This window comes from Aureococcus anophagefferens (assembly GCF_000186865.1).
Source record: "Aureococcus anophagefferens unplaced genomic scaffold AURANscaffold_2, whole genome shotgun sequence".
NCBI classification, from domain to species: domain Eukaryota; class Pelagophyceae; order Pelagomonadales; family Pelagomonadaceae; genus Aureococcus; species Aureococcus anophagefferens.
Window position 1 is genome coordinate 2,950,851 of NW_008705562.1, and position 11,142 is coordinate 2,961,992.

The following is an 11,142-nucleotide window of genomic DNA, read 5'->3' on the forward strand; positions in this document are numbered from 1 at the left end:
GACGTCCAGGACTCGGCCTACAAGGGCAAGATGGGCGCGGGCCAGGTCAACGGCGGCAAGTTCGTCGAGTGCTGCGCGAACGGCGCGCCGTCGCCCAAGCCGACCATCTCCCCGGCGCCCACGAAGGCGCCGACGTCGTCGGCGCCCACCGTGACGCCCAACCCGACGCCCTACGGCTGCGGCCCCTGCGACAACAAGATCCAGATCGCCGTGACCACGGACAAGTACCCGAGCGAGATCGAGTGGAAGCTCAAGTTCAAGGACGCGGACGAGGGCGCGAAGTGCCGCCACGGGCCGTCGATGGCCAAGGGCGGCCCCTACTCGAAGCAGTACGCGACGTTCACGGACACGGTCAAGAACGTCTGCGACGGCGTCGCGTACGAGCTCGAGATGACCGACGTCTTCGGCGACGGCCTCTGCTGCCTCGAGGGCGACGGCGCGATGCAGGTCACGACGGAGGACGCCGAGGCCGCCGACGGCGTCGCCTACCTGGCCGGGCCCTACAAGGGGTCGCCGGCGACGGGCAACGCCGAGTGCGGCGAGCACCACGAGGGCGCGTGCAAGGGCGGCGCGTGGGGCTCCGGCTTCGCGACGTCCTTCACGGTGGAGCGCAAGGCCACGCACCCGCCCAGCGTGTCCCCCCACCCGACGGCGGCCCCCGTGGAGGTCTGCTACGGCGACGCGGACCGCATCGGCGACGGCAACTGCGACGACGCCGTCGGCGCGGACTCCGACGACAAGGACCTCTACAACAACGAGGCGTGCGGCTGGGACGGCGGCGACTGCTGCAAGTGCACCTGCGAGGGCCTCGAGTGCGGCGGCCGCGCGGGCCGCAACTACGCGCGCTGCAAGGACCCGGCCTGGGTCGACAAGAACGGCAAGGACTACCGCTGCGACGGGTCCACGGCGCCGCCGAGCCCCGCGCCCGCTCCCACGGCCTTCGACGAGCGCGCGACGTTCCTCAACGAGCACCTCATCGGCATCTCCTGGTACCCGTCCGTCGCCGTCATGGCCTGGCAGGTCAAGGAGGACGACGCGCCCGCCGGCGAGTTCACGCTCGAGCTCAAGGACGTATCGAACGGCGGCTCGTGGCAGTCCGTCGCCATCGCCGTCAAGCCCCGGACGAACGACGGCTGGTACACGTGGACGGGCATCGGCGACTCCGTGCCCCACAAGGACCCCTTGCCGTCGTCCTTCCCCTTCGACTGCTCGACGAACTACCTCGCGCGGTTCCGCCGCGGCGACGCCAAGTCGAACAAGATCGCGATCCGCACGCCCTACTGCCCGGGCGACTGCGTCGACAGCGAGTCCTGGTACTTCAACAAGGCGTACAAGGACTGCCACTGGCTCGAGGGCCGCATCGTCAACGGCGCGAACCTGGACCGGCTGTGCTCGAAGACGAACACGGACGCGATCTCCGCGTACAAGGCGTGCCCCGCGGCCTGCGACAAGTGCGGCCAGACCTACGACACCTACGGCGACCAGGACGCCTACTTCTAGGCGGCGGCGCTCCCCCCCCAAGCATCCCCCCTCCCTCCCTTCGAAGATAAGCGCCCTCTTAGGGGCCGTCGAGCGCGAAGTCGTCGTCGTCGTCCGAGAGGCGGCGCTTCCGGCGCTTCCGCGCGCCGTAGGCGAGGTCGCCGACGACGACGGCCGCGAGCCGCTGCGCGTGCGCGCCGGCGACCATGTCCTTGGGCGCGAGCCGCTCCGCCTCCGCGGCGCGGTAGACGCGGAGCACGTTCTCCGCGTTGACCAACGCGCCGGCCGCGCCCAGGACGGCGACGGCGTTCCGCGCGCGCGCGCAGCGCGCCGCGGCCTCGTCGTCCAGGGGCCGCGCGTCGTGGAGCGCCCGCACGCGGCGCCAGGCCTCGGCGCTCAGCAGCGCGTCGCTGTCGCCGATGCCGCCGCCCGTCTCGGCGGCCTCGGCGTCGATCCACGCCGCGTCGAGCGCGCGCTGCACCCAGACGACGCCGTTGTTGCCCACGGCGAGCTCGACGTCGACGTCCCGGGGCAGCGCGACGAAGTGGCGCGGCAGGCGCCGCACGAGGTGCGAGTTCACGGCGACGAGGCGCCCGTTGCCGAGCTTGCCGTAGCGGTTCGACCGCGTGTGCAGGTGCACGGACCCGTCGCCGTGCACGGCCATGACCTCGCAGCAGACGACGTCGCCCTCGGCGTAGAGCGCGCGCATCGCGAGCGCGTCCGCGTGCGTCCGGATGCGCTGCGCGTCGTTCGGGAGCGTGACGCTCGACAGCGCGAGCGTGGCCAGGCGCGACGCGCCGACGTCGACCTTCCAGGCCTTGTGCGCGATCTCGACCACCGTGCCCACGACCAGGTCCCCGACCTCGCCGCCGTAGCGCCCGCGCACGGGCACGACGCTCACGAGCTTGTTCACGCGCTCGAGGTAGCCGGCGCCGCAGCTCACGAGGGACGTGTCGCCGCGGCAGACGTAGGTGCCGTGGCCGCGCACGGCGCTCCCCTCGCCCGCGAGCTCCGCGACCTCCTCGCCGGGCACGAGGGCCTCCATGCTCGTGCTGTTTCAGTGCGGTCTCAGAGGCTGGGGCATCGCCTCGACGCAATGTTGAACCGATTGTTGCAGTCCAAAAACTTGGCGATCACAGGCCGTGCTCGTCGTCGCGCGCCCCGAGCGCCGCCCCGCCTCGACCATGCGCGTCGGCAAGTGCTACTTCTGCTCGTCGCCGATCTACCCGGGCCACGGCATCGCCTTCGCGCGCAACGACGCGAAGCTCTTCCACTTCTGCCGGTCCAAGTGCCACAAGAACTTTAACCTGAAGCGCAACCCGCGCAAGGTGCGGTGGACGAAGGCGTTCCGCAAGGTCCACGGCAAGGAGATGACGGTGGACACGACCTTCGAGATGGAGAAGCGGCGGAACCGGCCCGTCAAGTACGACCGGGACCTCGTGGGCACGACGCTCCGCGCGATGCAGCGCGCGTCCGAGGTCCAGGAGAAGCGCGCGGAGCTCCACTACGTGAACCGCATGGCCGCGCACAAGGTCAAGGCCGCCGTGCGCGCGCGCGTCGAGATCAAGGAGAGCGTCGACCTCATCGAGTCGTCCGAGGCCGTCAAGGAGGCGGTCATGGTCGACAAGCTCGAGGCGCAGAAGCAGAAGGTCAACATCTAGAGAGGGGGCCCAACGGCAAACTGAGCCGCGGCCGCGCGCCGCGCCTAATTCGGAGACACAGCACCCTAGGTTAGGGAGTCGAAGAACGCGTCGAGCCCCGCGGCCGCGTCCGCGCGCGGCGGCGCGTACCGCTCGACGACCAACCGCCGGTAGTCGAACCAGCGGCCGTCCATGTCCTCCCGGCACCGCTCGTAGGCCGCCTCGCCGTCGAAGGCGAGGACGACGCAGCCCGCCAACGCCGGCTCGGCGGGCACCGCGCGCGCGGACCGGAGGCCGCCGTATTTCGCGCATTCCGCGCGGAACTCGTCCTCCAGGCCCGGGAAGAAGCCCGGCCCGCCGTCGTCCGCCTCGGCGGCCGTGTAGACGTTGCGGAGCACGGCGACGACGGCGTCCTTGGGCGCGATGGCGTCGTCCAGCTTCGGGTGGCGCATCGCGCCGACCTGGGACCGCGCGGCGACCGCGGCGACGTCCTCCCACGTGCCCCGGCGCTCCACGAGGATCTGCACGTTGTCGAACCAGCGGTCGTTCATGTCGCAGGCGCAGAGCTCCGCGGCCTTGACCGTGTCGAAGCTCACGGCGACGGCGCCGGCGTAGTCCGGGTGCTTGGGCGCCACGCAGCCGACGACGGAGCCGCCGAACTTGCCGCACTCGCCCCGAATCTCGCCCTCGAGCTCGTCGAGGAAGTCGCGCCGCGGCCGCAGCCGGCACTGGGCGATATCATAGAGATTGCGCAGCACGACGACGGGGTAGCGGTGCGCCTGCAGGGCCTCCTCGAGGTTGTCGACGGCGAGCGGCGGCGGCGGCGACGGCGGCCGCGCGGTCTCGCGCCGCGCGGCGACGGCCGCGGCCGCGGCGCGCCCGACGACCACGTCCCAGTGCTCGTCCGCGGGCCTCGCGATGGGCCCGCCGGCCAAGGCCGCGTCGCTGTGGAACGTCGCCATGGCGACGCTGAGGACCGCGGCGCCGAGCGGCGCGCCGTGCACCTTCGCGACGGCCTGGCGCGCGGAGCCCGCCTTCGCAAAGGTCACCAAGGCGTCGCCCTTGGGTCGTCCCGTGTCGTCCTTGTAGACTTTGACCTTCTTCACGCGGCCGTGGGGCGCGAAGAGCGCCTCGAGGTGGCTCTCGGACGCGGCGCCGTCGAGGCCGGACACGTAGACGGAGCAGTTCTCGCCGGACGCGGCCGTCGGCGCGACGCCCTTGTTGGCGCCCTTGGCGCCGAGGCCCGCGCGGTTCTCGGGCCGCCCCTGGGCCTGGGGCGCCGCGGACCCGTAGGCGTTGTGCGACGCGTAGTCGTCGCCGCCGCCGCCGGACGCGTCGAGCTTCTCGAGGAACGCCAGATTCTTCTCGAGCGCCCGCGCGACGCGCGCCTTGTCCTTGGCGAGGATCGCCTGCTGCGGCGCGGCCGGCCCGCCGCCGGCGGGGAGCGCGCCGCTCGCGGCCATCTTCTGGAGCAGCTCCGCGACGGCGCCCGACGCGGCCGCCGGCGCCGGCGGCGGCGGCGGCGGCGCGGACAGGCCGAGCGTCGGCGGCGGCCGGCCGTCGCGGTCGACCATGTGCGTGCTCCGCGGGCCCACGGGCGGCGGCGCCGCGCCGCCGAAGCCCAGCAGCGGCGGCGGCGGCACCGGGCCGCCGAGCAGGGGCGGCGGCGGCGCCGCCTCGGCGGAGAAGCCGCTCGCCGACGAGAAGCCGCTCGAGAAGCCGCTCGCCGCGGAGAAGCCGCTCGCCGACGCCTCCGGCGGCGGCGCGTCGCTGAAGTTGCCGCGCTTGCCCATCGCAGCCGCGCCGAGGCAGGTGGAAGAGGCCGCGGCGAGGCGGCAGAGCTTGGCAGAGCTCACGTTGCCCTGCCGCATCTACCTATAAAACGAGCTGAGCGCGGCGCTGTTGCCCGTCTCTCGTCGCGCCGGGCAGCCATGGGCGCGAACTGCAGCCTGCCCGACGGCACGGACCTGAAGGCGCCGGAGGAGCGCATCCCCCACGACCTCGCCGTGCGCGCGAACCTGGCCCTCGTCTTCGTCAAGCCCCACGCCTACGCGCCGGCGAGCATCGAGTTCGTGCGCAAGGAGCTGACGAGCGTCAAGGGCCTGGCCGTGCTGGGCGAGTGCAGCCAGAGCGGCGAGCAGATCGCCGAGGGCGACCTCGTGGACAAGCACTACGACGTCGTCGCCAACGCGGCGCTCGTCGCCGCGCCCTCGGAGACGGAGGTGAGCGACGAGAAGAAGGCGGCGTTCGCGGAGAAGTTCGGCCAGCCCTGGGACGACTGCGTCGCCAACGGGTCCGTGCTCAACGCCAAGGACTGCGCCCTGAGCCTGGGCACGCCCGGCGACGCGGAGTCGGGCGCGGAGGCCGAGCCCGTGAGCGAGCGCGATTTGCTGAATCTGTGGCTCGTCGCGGACAAGGTCAAGGTCGCCAAGGACGTCTACGTGGCCAAGGTCAAGGGCGGCGGCGGCGACCCCGACGGCGACGACTACGACGAGATGTCGAACGCGGAGGGCGAGGCCGCCGTCTACTGCGTCAACGGGTTCTACCCGGCGCTCAAGGCGCAGTTCACGAAGCCCGAGGCGTCCGTGCGCCTCTTCGTCGTCGCCTTCGACCCGGAGGTGCTGAGCTGGGCCAAGTTCCGCGCCGAGGTCATCGGCGCGACGAACCCCGCGGACGCGGAGCCCTCGTCCATCCGCGCGAAGATGCTCGCGCAGCACGAGGCTTTGGGCATGGAGGAGGCGCCGAACAACTCGAACAACGGCGTCCACGCGTCGGCGTCGCCCCTCGAGGCCCTCAAGGAGCGCCTCATCTGGCTCAACTTCACGCTCGACAGCGACCCGACGGGCTCCAAGCTCGTCGAGCTCGCGGTCTGGGACGAGGCGAAGCGGCCCGTGCTCGACTCGCTCCTCGAGAACCCAAACGTCGACGTCGCGGGCATGAAGGGCAAGGCCTTCGACATCCTCGAGGACAAGGACACGCCGGACCTCTACGTCCTCGCCAACAACGTCGCCTTCGCGAAGGAGCTCGAGGGCGTCTGCTAGGGACATACCGGCGCCCGCGCGACGCGCCGGGTAACGCGGCGCGGCGCGATGTCCGCGGCGGGCGTCGCCGTACGGCGTACGCGGACAGTATGCGGGCGGCGTCGCGGACGGCGTCGCGGACGGCGTCGCGAGGCCTGTCGCGGACGGCGTCGCGGACGGCGTCGAGGCGCCGCCGCTCGAGCCAATCGCGTCGCCGTCGAGGTGCCCAAACGTCGTCGCGGACGACTTGCGCGCGCGCGAGCGCGACCGACCCACCGAGTGAGCGCGCCGTTGCCACTTACATAAGCAGCGGACCGCGCCGCGCCGCCCCGTCCCGCGCTCGCGCGGCGACGCGCCGCCGAGCGGCCATGGTCTTCTTCTACAAGACGGACCTCATCTACGAGATGCTGCTGCACCCGCAGTTCTTCGGCGGGCGCATGAAGTCCTTCATCAAGGACGAGATCATGAAGAACGTCGAGGGCAAGTGCCTCGGGCGCGAGGGCTACGTCGTCGCGGTGCTCGACGTCAAGGACGACGACGTCGACACCGGCATCGTCGACTACGACACGGGCTGCGTGAGCGTGAACGCGCGCTACAGCGCCATCCTGCTGCGGCCCTTCAAGAACGAGGTGCTCGACGCCGTCGTGACGCACGTCAACGAGCTCGGCTTCTTCACGGAGGCGGGGCCGTTGACGGTCTTCGTGAGCCGGCACGCGATGCCGCCGGACCTCCAGGAGGGCTACGACGCGGACGTCGACTCCTGGGTGTCCGACGACAAGGAGGTCGAGATCAAGACCAAGTGCGTCGTGCGCCTGCGGCTCCTCGGCGTCATGTGCGACGCGACGCAGATCACCGCCGTGGGCACGATCAAGGACGACTACCTCGGCCTCATCTCCATGGGGTTCTAAGCGCGAAAACGTCTAGCGGGACCGGTTCAGGGGCACGACGGAGTTGGCCGGGTAGCCGTGGCGCACGCGGAAGGAGTCGCGGCCGAAGGGGTCCGACTTGGAGTAGTCCCGCGTGATCTCGCGCTCGTACTGCGGGAACGACTGGTGCAGGTGGTCGGCCCGCGTCGTGATGATGCGCTCGTTGAAGGGCTTGGCGTCGATCATGGTCATGTTCGCGCGCACGAGCTGGAGCGCCAGGAGGATGAAGGACCACGTGCCGATGATCGGCTCCATCCACGCCCACGACCACGTGCCCACCTTCCAGATCGTGTCGATCTCCTCCGGCGGCGGGATCTCCGCGTGCACAAAGTGCTCCGCAAACCAGAGCGCGCTGCTCTTGTCGAAGACCCCCAGCGGGATCACCACCACCCCAAACCCCCACGCGAGCGCGATCGCGAGCTGGTAGGGGAACTTGTGGAGCGACGTGCCCTCCTCGAGCTGGCGGTTCATGCGCGCGAGCACGACGTAGGCCTCGACGTAGGTGCACTTGTCCACGCGCATGATCTCCCGGAGCATGCGCTCCTTGAACGCGCCGTGGACGCCGATGCTCGCCATGATCGCCAGCGTCTCGTTCGAGAACTCGCTGAAGCGCCGCCGCTGGTTCTTCTGCTCGATGCGCTCCGGCGTCGGCACCTCGTACTCCTCGAGCACGCGCGTGAAGTCCGTGAGCTCCTTGGCGCTCGAGAAGCCCCCGAACATGCCGTGCGGCACGGAGCCGTCCGGGCACGGAGCGTGCGCGGGCGCGCGCGGCTCCCGCCCGTCGCGCGTCGTCGTCGCGACCGGGCGGCCGGGGCTATCGGTGGGTTCCGCGGGCGTCGGCGTCGTCGACAGCGACCGCGTCGTCGGCGCGGCGCGCGGCCGTTCGTACGCGACGGTTGACAGTGATCGCCAAATGGCGGGGTTTGTGTGGCGCGGCAGGCGGCGCGGCGTAGGCATGCGGCAGCGCGGCGGTGGCGCCGCCGCGCGAGACGTAAATGTACGCACCGCGCGCATGATGCGAAGATGCGAGAGCCTGCGACGAGGCCAAGGCGTCTGGCGCAGCTTTCCACTTCGCGAGACACGTGGGCAACATTGAAGTTCAATTTGAACCGATGTTAACACGTCGTTGAACCAAAAGTTACCCCTCTCCTAGGACGAGTCGAAGAAGATCGCCGAGACGCGCGCGGAGCCGTAGAGCGGCATGATCCGGAGGCGGACGCCCTTGGCGTAGGCCAGCGTCCAGTAGGCGCCGCCGGCGAAATCCGCGATCTTCTCCTCCGGCGCGACGAGGGACCCCGTCGCGAGGTCGAGCGCGCGGACGACGGACGCCGCGCCGCCGCCGGGCGTCGGGACCGGCAGCGGCGAATCGTCCCGATCGTCCGACGCCGGCGCGTCGACGAAGTAGAGCGCCACGCGGAGCGACGCCGGCGCGCCGTCGAGCGACACGTCGAGCACGGTGCCCTGGCAGCCGTCGCCGCCTGGGCAGGACAAGAGAGATTCAACGTCGCTTCAACGTGAGTGTTTTGCGCGCGCGCGTTCCGGAAAAAGCATCCACGCTTCGAGGCCGTTCCGAGAGATGATCGCTCGTCCAAAGATCAGCCAAAACGAGTGGAAAACGGCCGAGAAAGGAGCCTTTGAAGTTGGGAATTTCGCTCTCTTGTCCTGCCCTGGTCGCCGCAGCCCTCGCCGAGGGAGCCGAGGGCTCGCGCGGAGCACGCGGCGTCGACGCAGAGCCGCGCGGCCGCGGCGGTCTCGTTGGCCGCGTACGTCGTCCGCTTCGGCTCGCGCTTGTAGGCCGTGACGTTCGAGACGTAGGACGGGAGCCGCTCCGCGCCGTCGATGCCGAAAAGCGCGTAGCCGTCGCCGCCGTAGGCGCCGGGCCAGCGGCCGCCCGTCGCGCGGTCCAACGGAGCGACGGCGGCCGCGTACGTCGGCGGCGCGTACGTCGGCGCGGTGCCGTCCGAGGCGTCCGACGGGCAGTCGTAGGCGGCCGCGACCGTGCCGTTCGCGCGCACGAAGGCGTGGCCCGCGGCGTTGAGCGGGTGCATGCCCGCGGCCGCGCCCGACGTCTCCGCGTCGAGGAGCGGCGCCGCTTCGTGATCAACAAACGCCCCGGTCAAGACGCAGCCGTCGCCGAGCGTCTTCCGCAGGCCGACGACCACGGCGACGCCGCGCGGCGCCGACGCGGCGACCGTCGCGACGCCACCGACGCACGTCGCGTCCACGGCGACGTCGCCCGCGGGCGCGGCGACGGCGCCCGCGACCGCGGCGCCCGCGCAGCCCCAGAAGAGCGGCGCGACGAGCGCCCGGGCGCCGTAGCCCGGGTCGAGGGGGCTCAGGCCCGCGGCGACCTTCGTGAGCCAGGGCGCGACGCCGCTGGACCAGGGGTGGCACTCGCTCGGCTTCGTCGGCAGCTTGTCGCCCGCGTCGGAGAACCGGAGCCACTCGGGGCTGAACAGCTCCAAGAAGCACCCGTTCGCGAGCTCGAGCATGCCGCCCCAGCAGAGCTTCGCGTAGGCGAGGGCGTCGTCGCCGAAGCCGCCGTCGCCGAGGGCCTGGAGGATCCAAAAGCTATTGAACGGCGACCACGAGCACGCGGCCGCCGCGTCGCGGAAGAGCGACGACACCAGCGCCTCGGCCTCGCCGGCCGTGACGAGGCCCGTGCGCGCCGTCATGGCGTAGGCCGCCGAGTGGAGGCCGTAGGCCGGCTCACTCGCTCGCAGCGCGCGCGTCGCGTTCTCCGCCGCGCGCGAGTACCGTCGCGCCAGCTCCGCCGCGGCCGGCAGCGCGTCCCGCGTCTTCGGGAAGCCGAGCAACTGCGCGAAGTCGGACACGGCGCGCACGAGCAGGCCGCTGAACGCGAGGCGCGTCTCGCCCGTGCACTCGCCGCAGAAGCCGTTGTCGAGCCGGTCGTCCCAGCCCATGAATTCCACGGGCGGCGTCGCGAGGAACGTCGCCAGCGCCTTATCCAGAATCGTCGCCACGTCGGGCGCGAACCGCGCGAACGTCTCCGCGTCGCCCGAGGCCCAGTAGTAGTCGTTGACGGACATGGTCCAGAGCACCGGGTACGACATGAGCGAGTCGTCGACGACGCGGCAGCCGGCGCAGCCGCTGTCCGTCTTGTTGAGCATGAGCTTCACGAGGTCCCAGGTCGCCGGCGCCCCAAAGGCCGCCAGCGCCGCGGCCATGGTCGGGTGGCCGTCGCCTTGAATAGATACGCGGTCGCCGCGGTCCATGAGGATCGACCCGAAGTCGTCCGCGTTCATGTTGAGCCGCGCGCCGTAGGCCGCCGCGTACCAGGACTTCTCCAGAGTCGCGTCGCTCGAGCGGAAGGCCCCCGTGTAATTAACCTACGCGCGAGACGGGTTTCGAAGGTCGATGGCGGGTTTCGGACGCCGCGGCCGCGCGGGCCGCACGCGGGCGACGACGCGCGCCTCGACCACGTCGACGTCCGACTTGGGAAATAAGAACGCGTACCGCGCGCCCTCGTAGAGCTCGCCGTTCGTCTCCAGGCGGTACCAGCCGCCGTCGTAGGCGACGGGCGCCATGGTCTTGCCCGTCCAGGGGTAGTCGTACTCGCTGATGGCCGCCAGGAGGCCGCTCGCGTCGCCGGCGAGGCGGAACTCGAACCAGCCCGCGCGCTCGACGCCAAAGTCGACGACGAGCGCGGCGCCGCCCGAGACCGCGCAGGACCCGTTGTTGCCGACGAGGCTCGCGGCGCCGTGCGCCCCCGTTGCCGGCACGCCCCAGGCCTCCACGGGCGGGCTCGCGTAGACCTGGAGCAGGCTCGAGTTCACGGACGACGCCCAGCGCGTCGCGACGAGCGGGTCCGGCGAGTGCGGCGGAGGCGCGGTCGTCGTCGGCAGGAGGCCATTGAGCCAGGCGAAGGGCTCCGTGAGCGGCGCCGCCGCGGCAGCGGCCGCAAGGAGGTAGTACAGGACCATGTTTTGTCCTTGTGGCAAAAATAGGTCAAGTTGAACTTCAACGACGGCGAGATGACGGATGCCTCCCCCCTAGGCTATCGGCGGGGGGCGCGGGGGCGGTTCGGGGAAACGGGGGATGGGTCTTTGGCGGACG

At 71.4% G+C, this 11,142-nt stretch overlaps 4 protein-coding genes across 4 annotated transcripts in view; 2 read left to right on the top strand and 2 right to left on the bottom strand.

Moving 5' to 3' along the window:
• Window positions 1-1,957: 1,957 nt before the first annotated feature.
• On the bottom strand, window positions 1,958-2,467 carry AURANDRAFT_4556 (hypothetical protein; the record flags this gene model as incomplete). Its single annotated transcript, XM_009034595.1, has 1 exon — window positions 1,958-2,467. A coding segment is annotated over one exon (510 nt), but the record flags the coding sequence as incomplete, so codon positions are not given.
• A 196-nt stretch (window positions 2,468-2,663) lies between these two features.
• On the top strand, window positions 2,664-3,140 carry AURANDRAFT_20486 (hypothetical protein; the record flags this gene model as incomplete). The annotated part of the gene is made up of 1 exon (XM_009034935.1): window positions 2,664-3,140. One exon carries the CDS (start codon window positions 2,664-2,666, stop codon window positions 3,138-3,140), a length of 477 nt encoding a protein of 158 aa, XP_009033183.1.
• A 3,203-nt stretch (window positions 3,141-6,343) lies between these two features.
• On the top strand, window positions 6,344-7,060 carry AURANDRAFT_59851 (hypothetical protein; the record flags this gene model as incomplete). The annotated part of the gene is made up of 1 exon (XM_009034936.1): window positions 6,344-7,060. The coding sequence occupies one exon, from the start codon at window positions 6,508-6,510 to the stop codon at window positions 7,045-7,047; it is 540 nt and encodes a 179-aa protein (XP_009033184.1).
• A 1,154-nt stretch (window positions 7,061-8,214) lies between these two features.
• Window positions 8,215-11,142, bottom strand: part of AURANDRAFT_61422 (hypothetical protein) — a gene marked incomplete at both ends in the record, with an annotated part of 9,382 nt that continues 6,454 nt past the window's right edge. Inside the window, 3 exons of the mRNA XM_009035026.1 lie at window positions 8,215-8,543; window positions 8,672-10,415; window positions 10,482-10,841. Of these exons, the coding sequence (XP_009033274.1) occupies window positions 8,215-8,543; window positions 8,672-10,415; window positions 10,482-10,841 (2,433 nt within the window). The remainder of the gene's footprint in view (window positions 8,544-8,671; window positions 10,416-10,481; window positions 10,842-11,142) is intronic.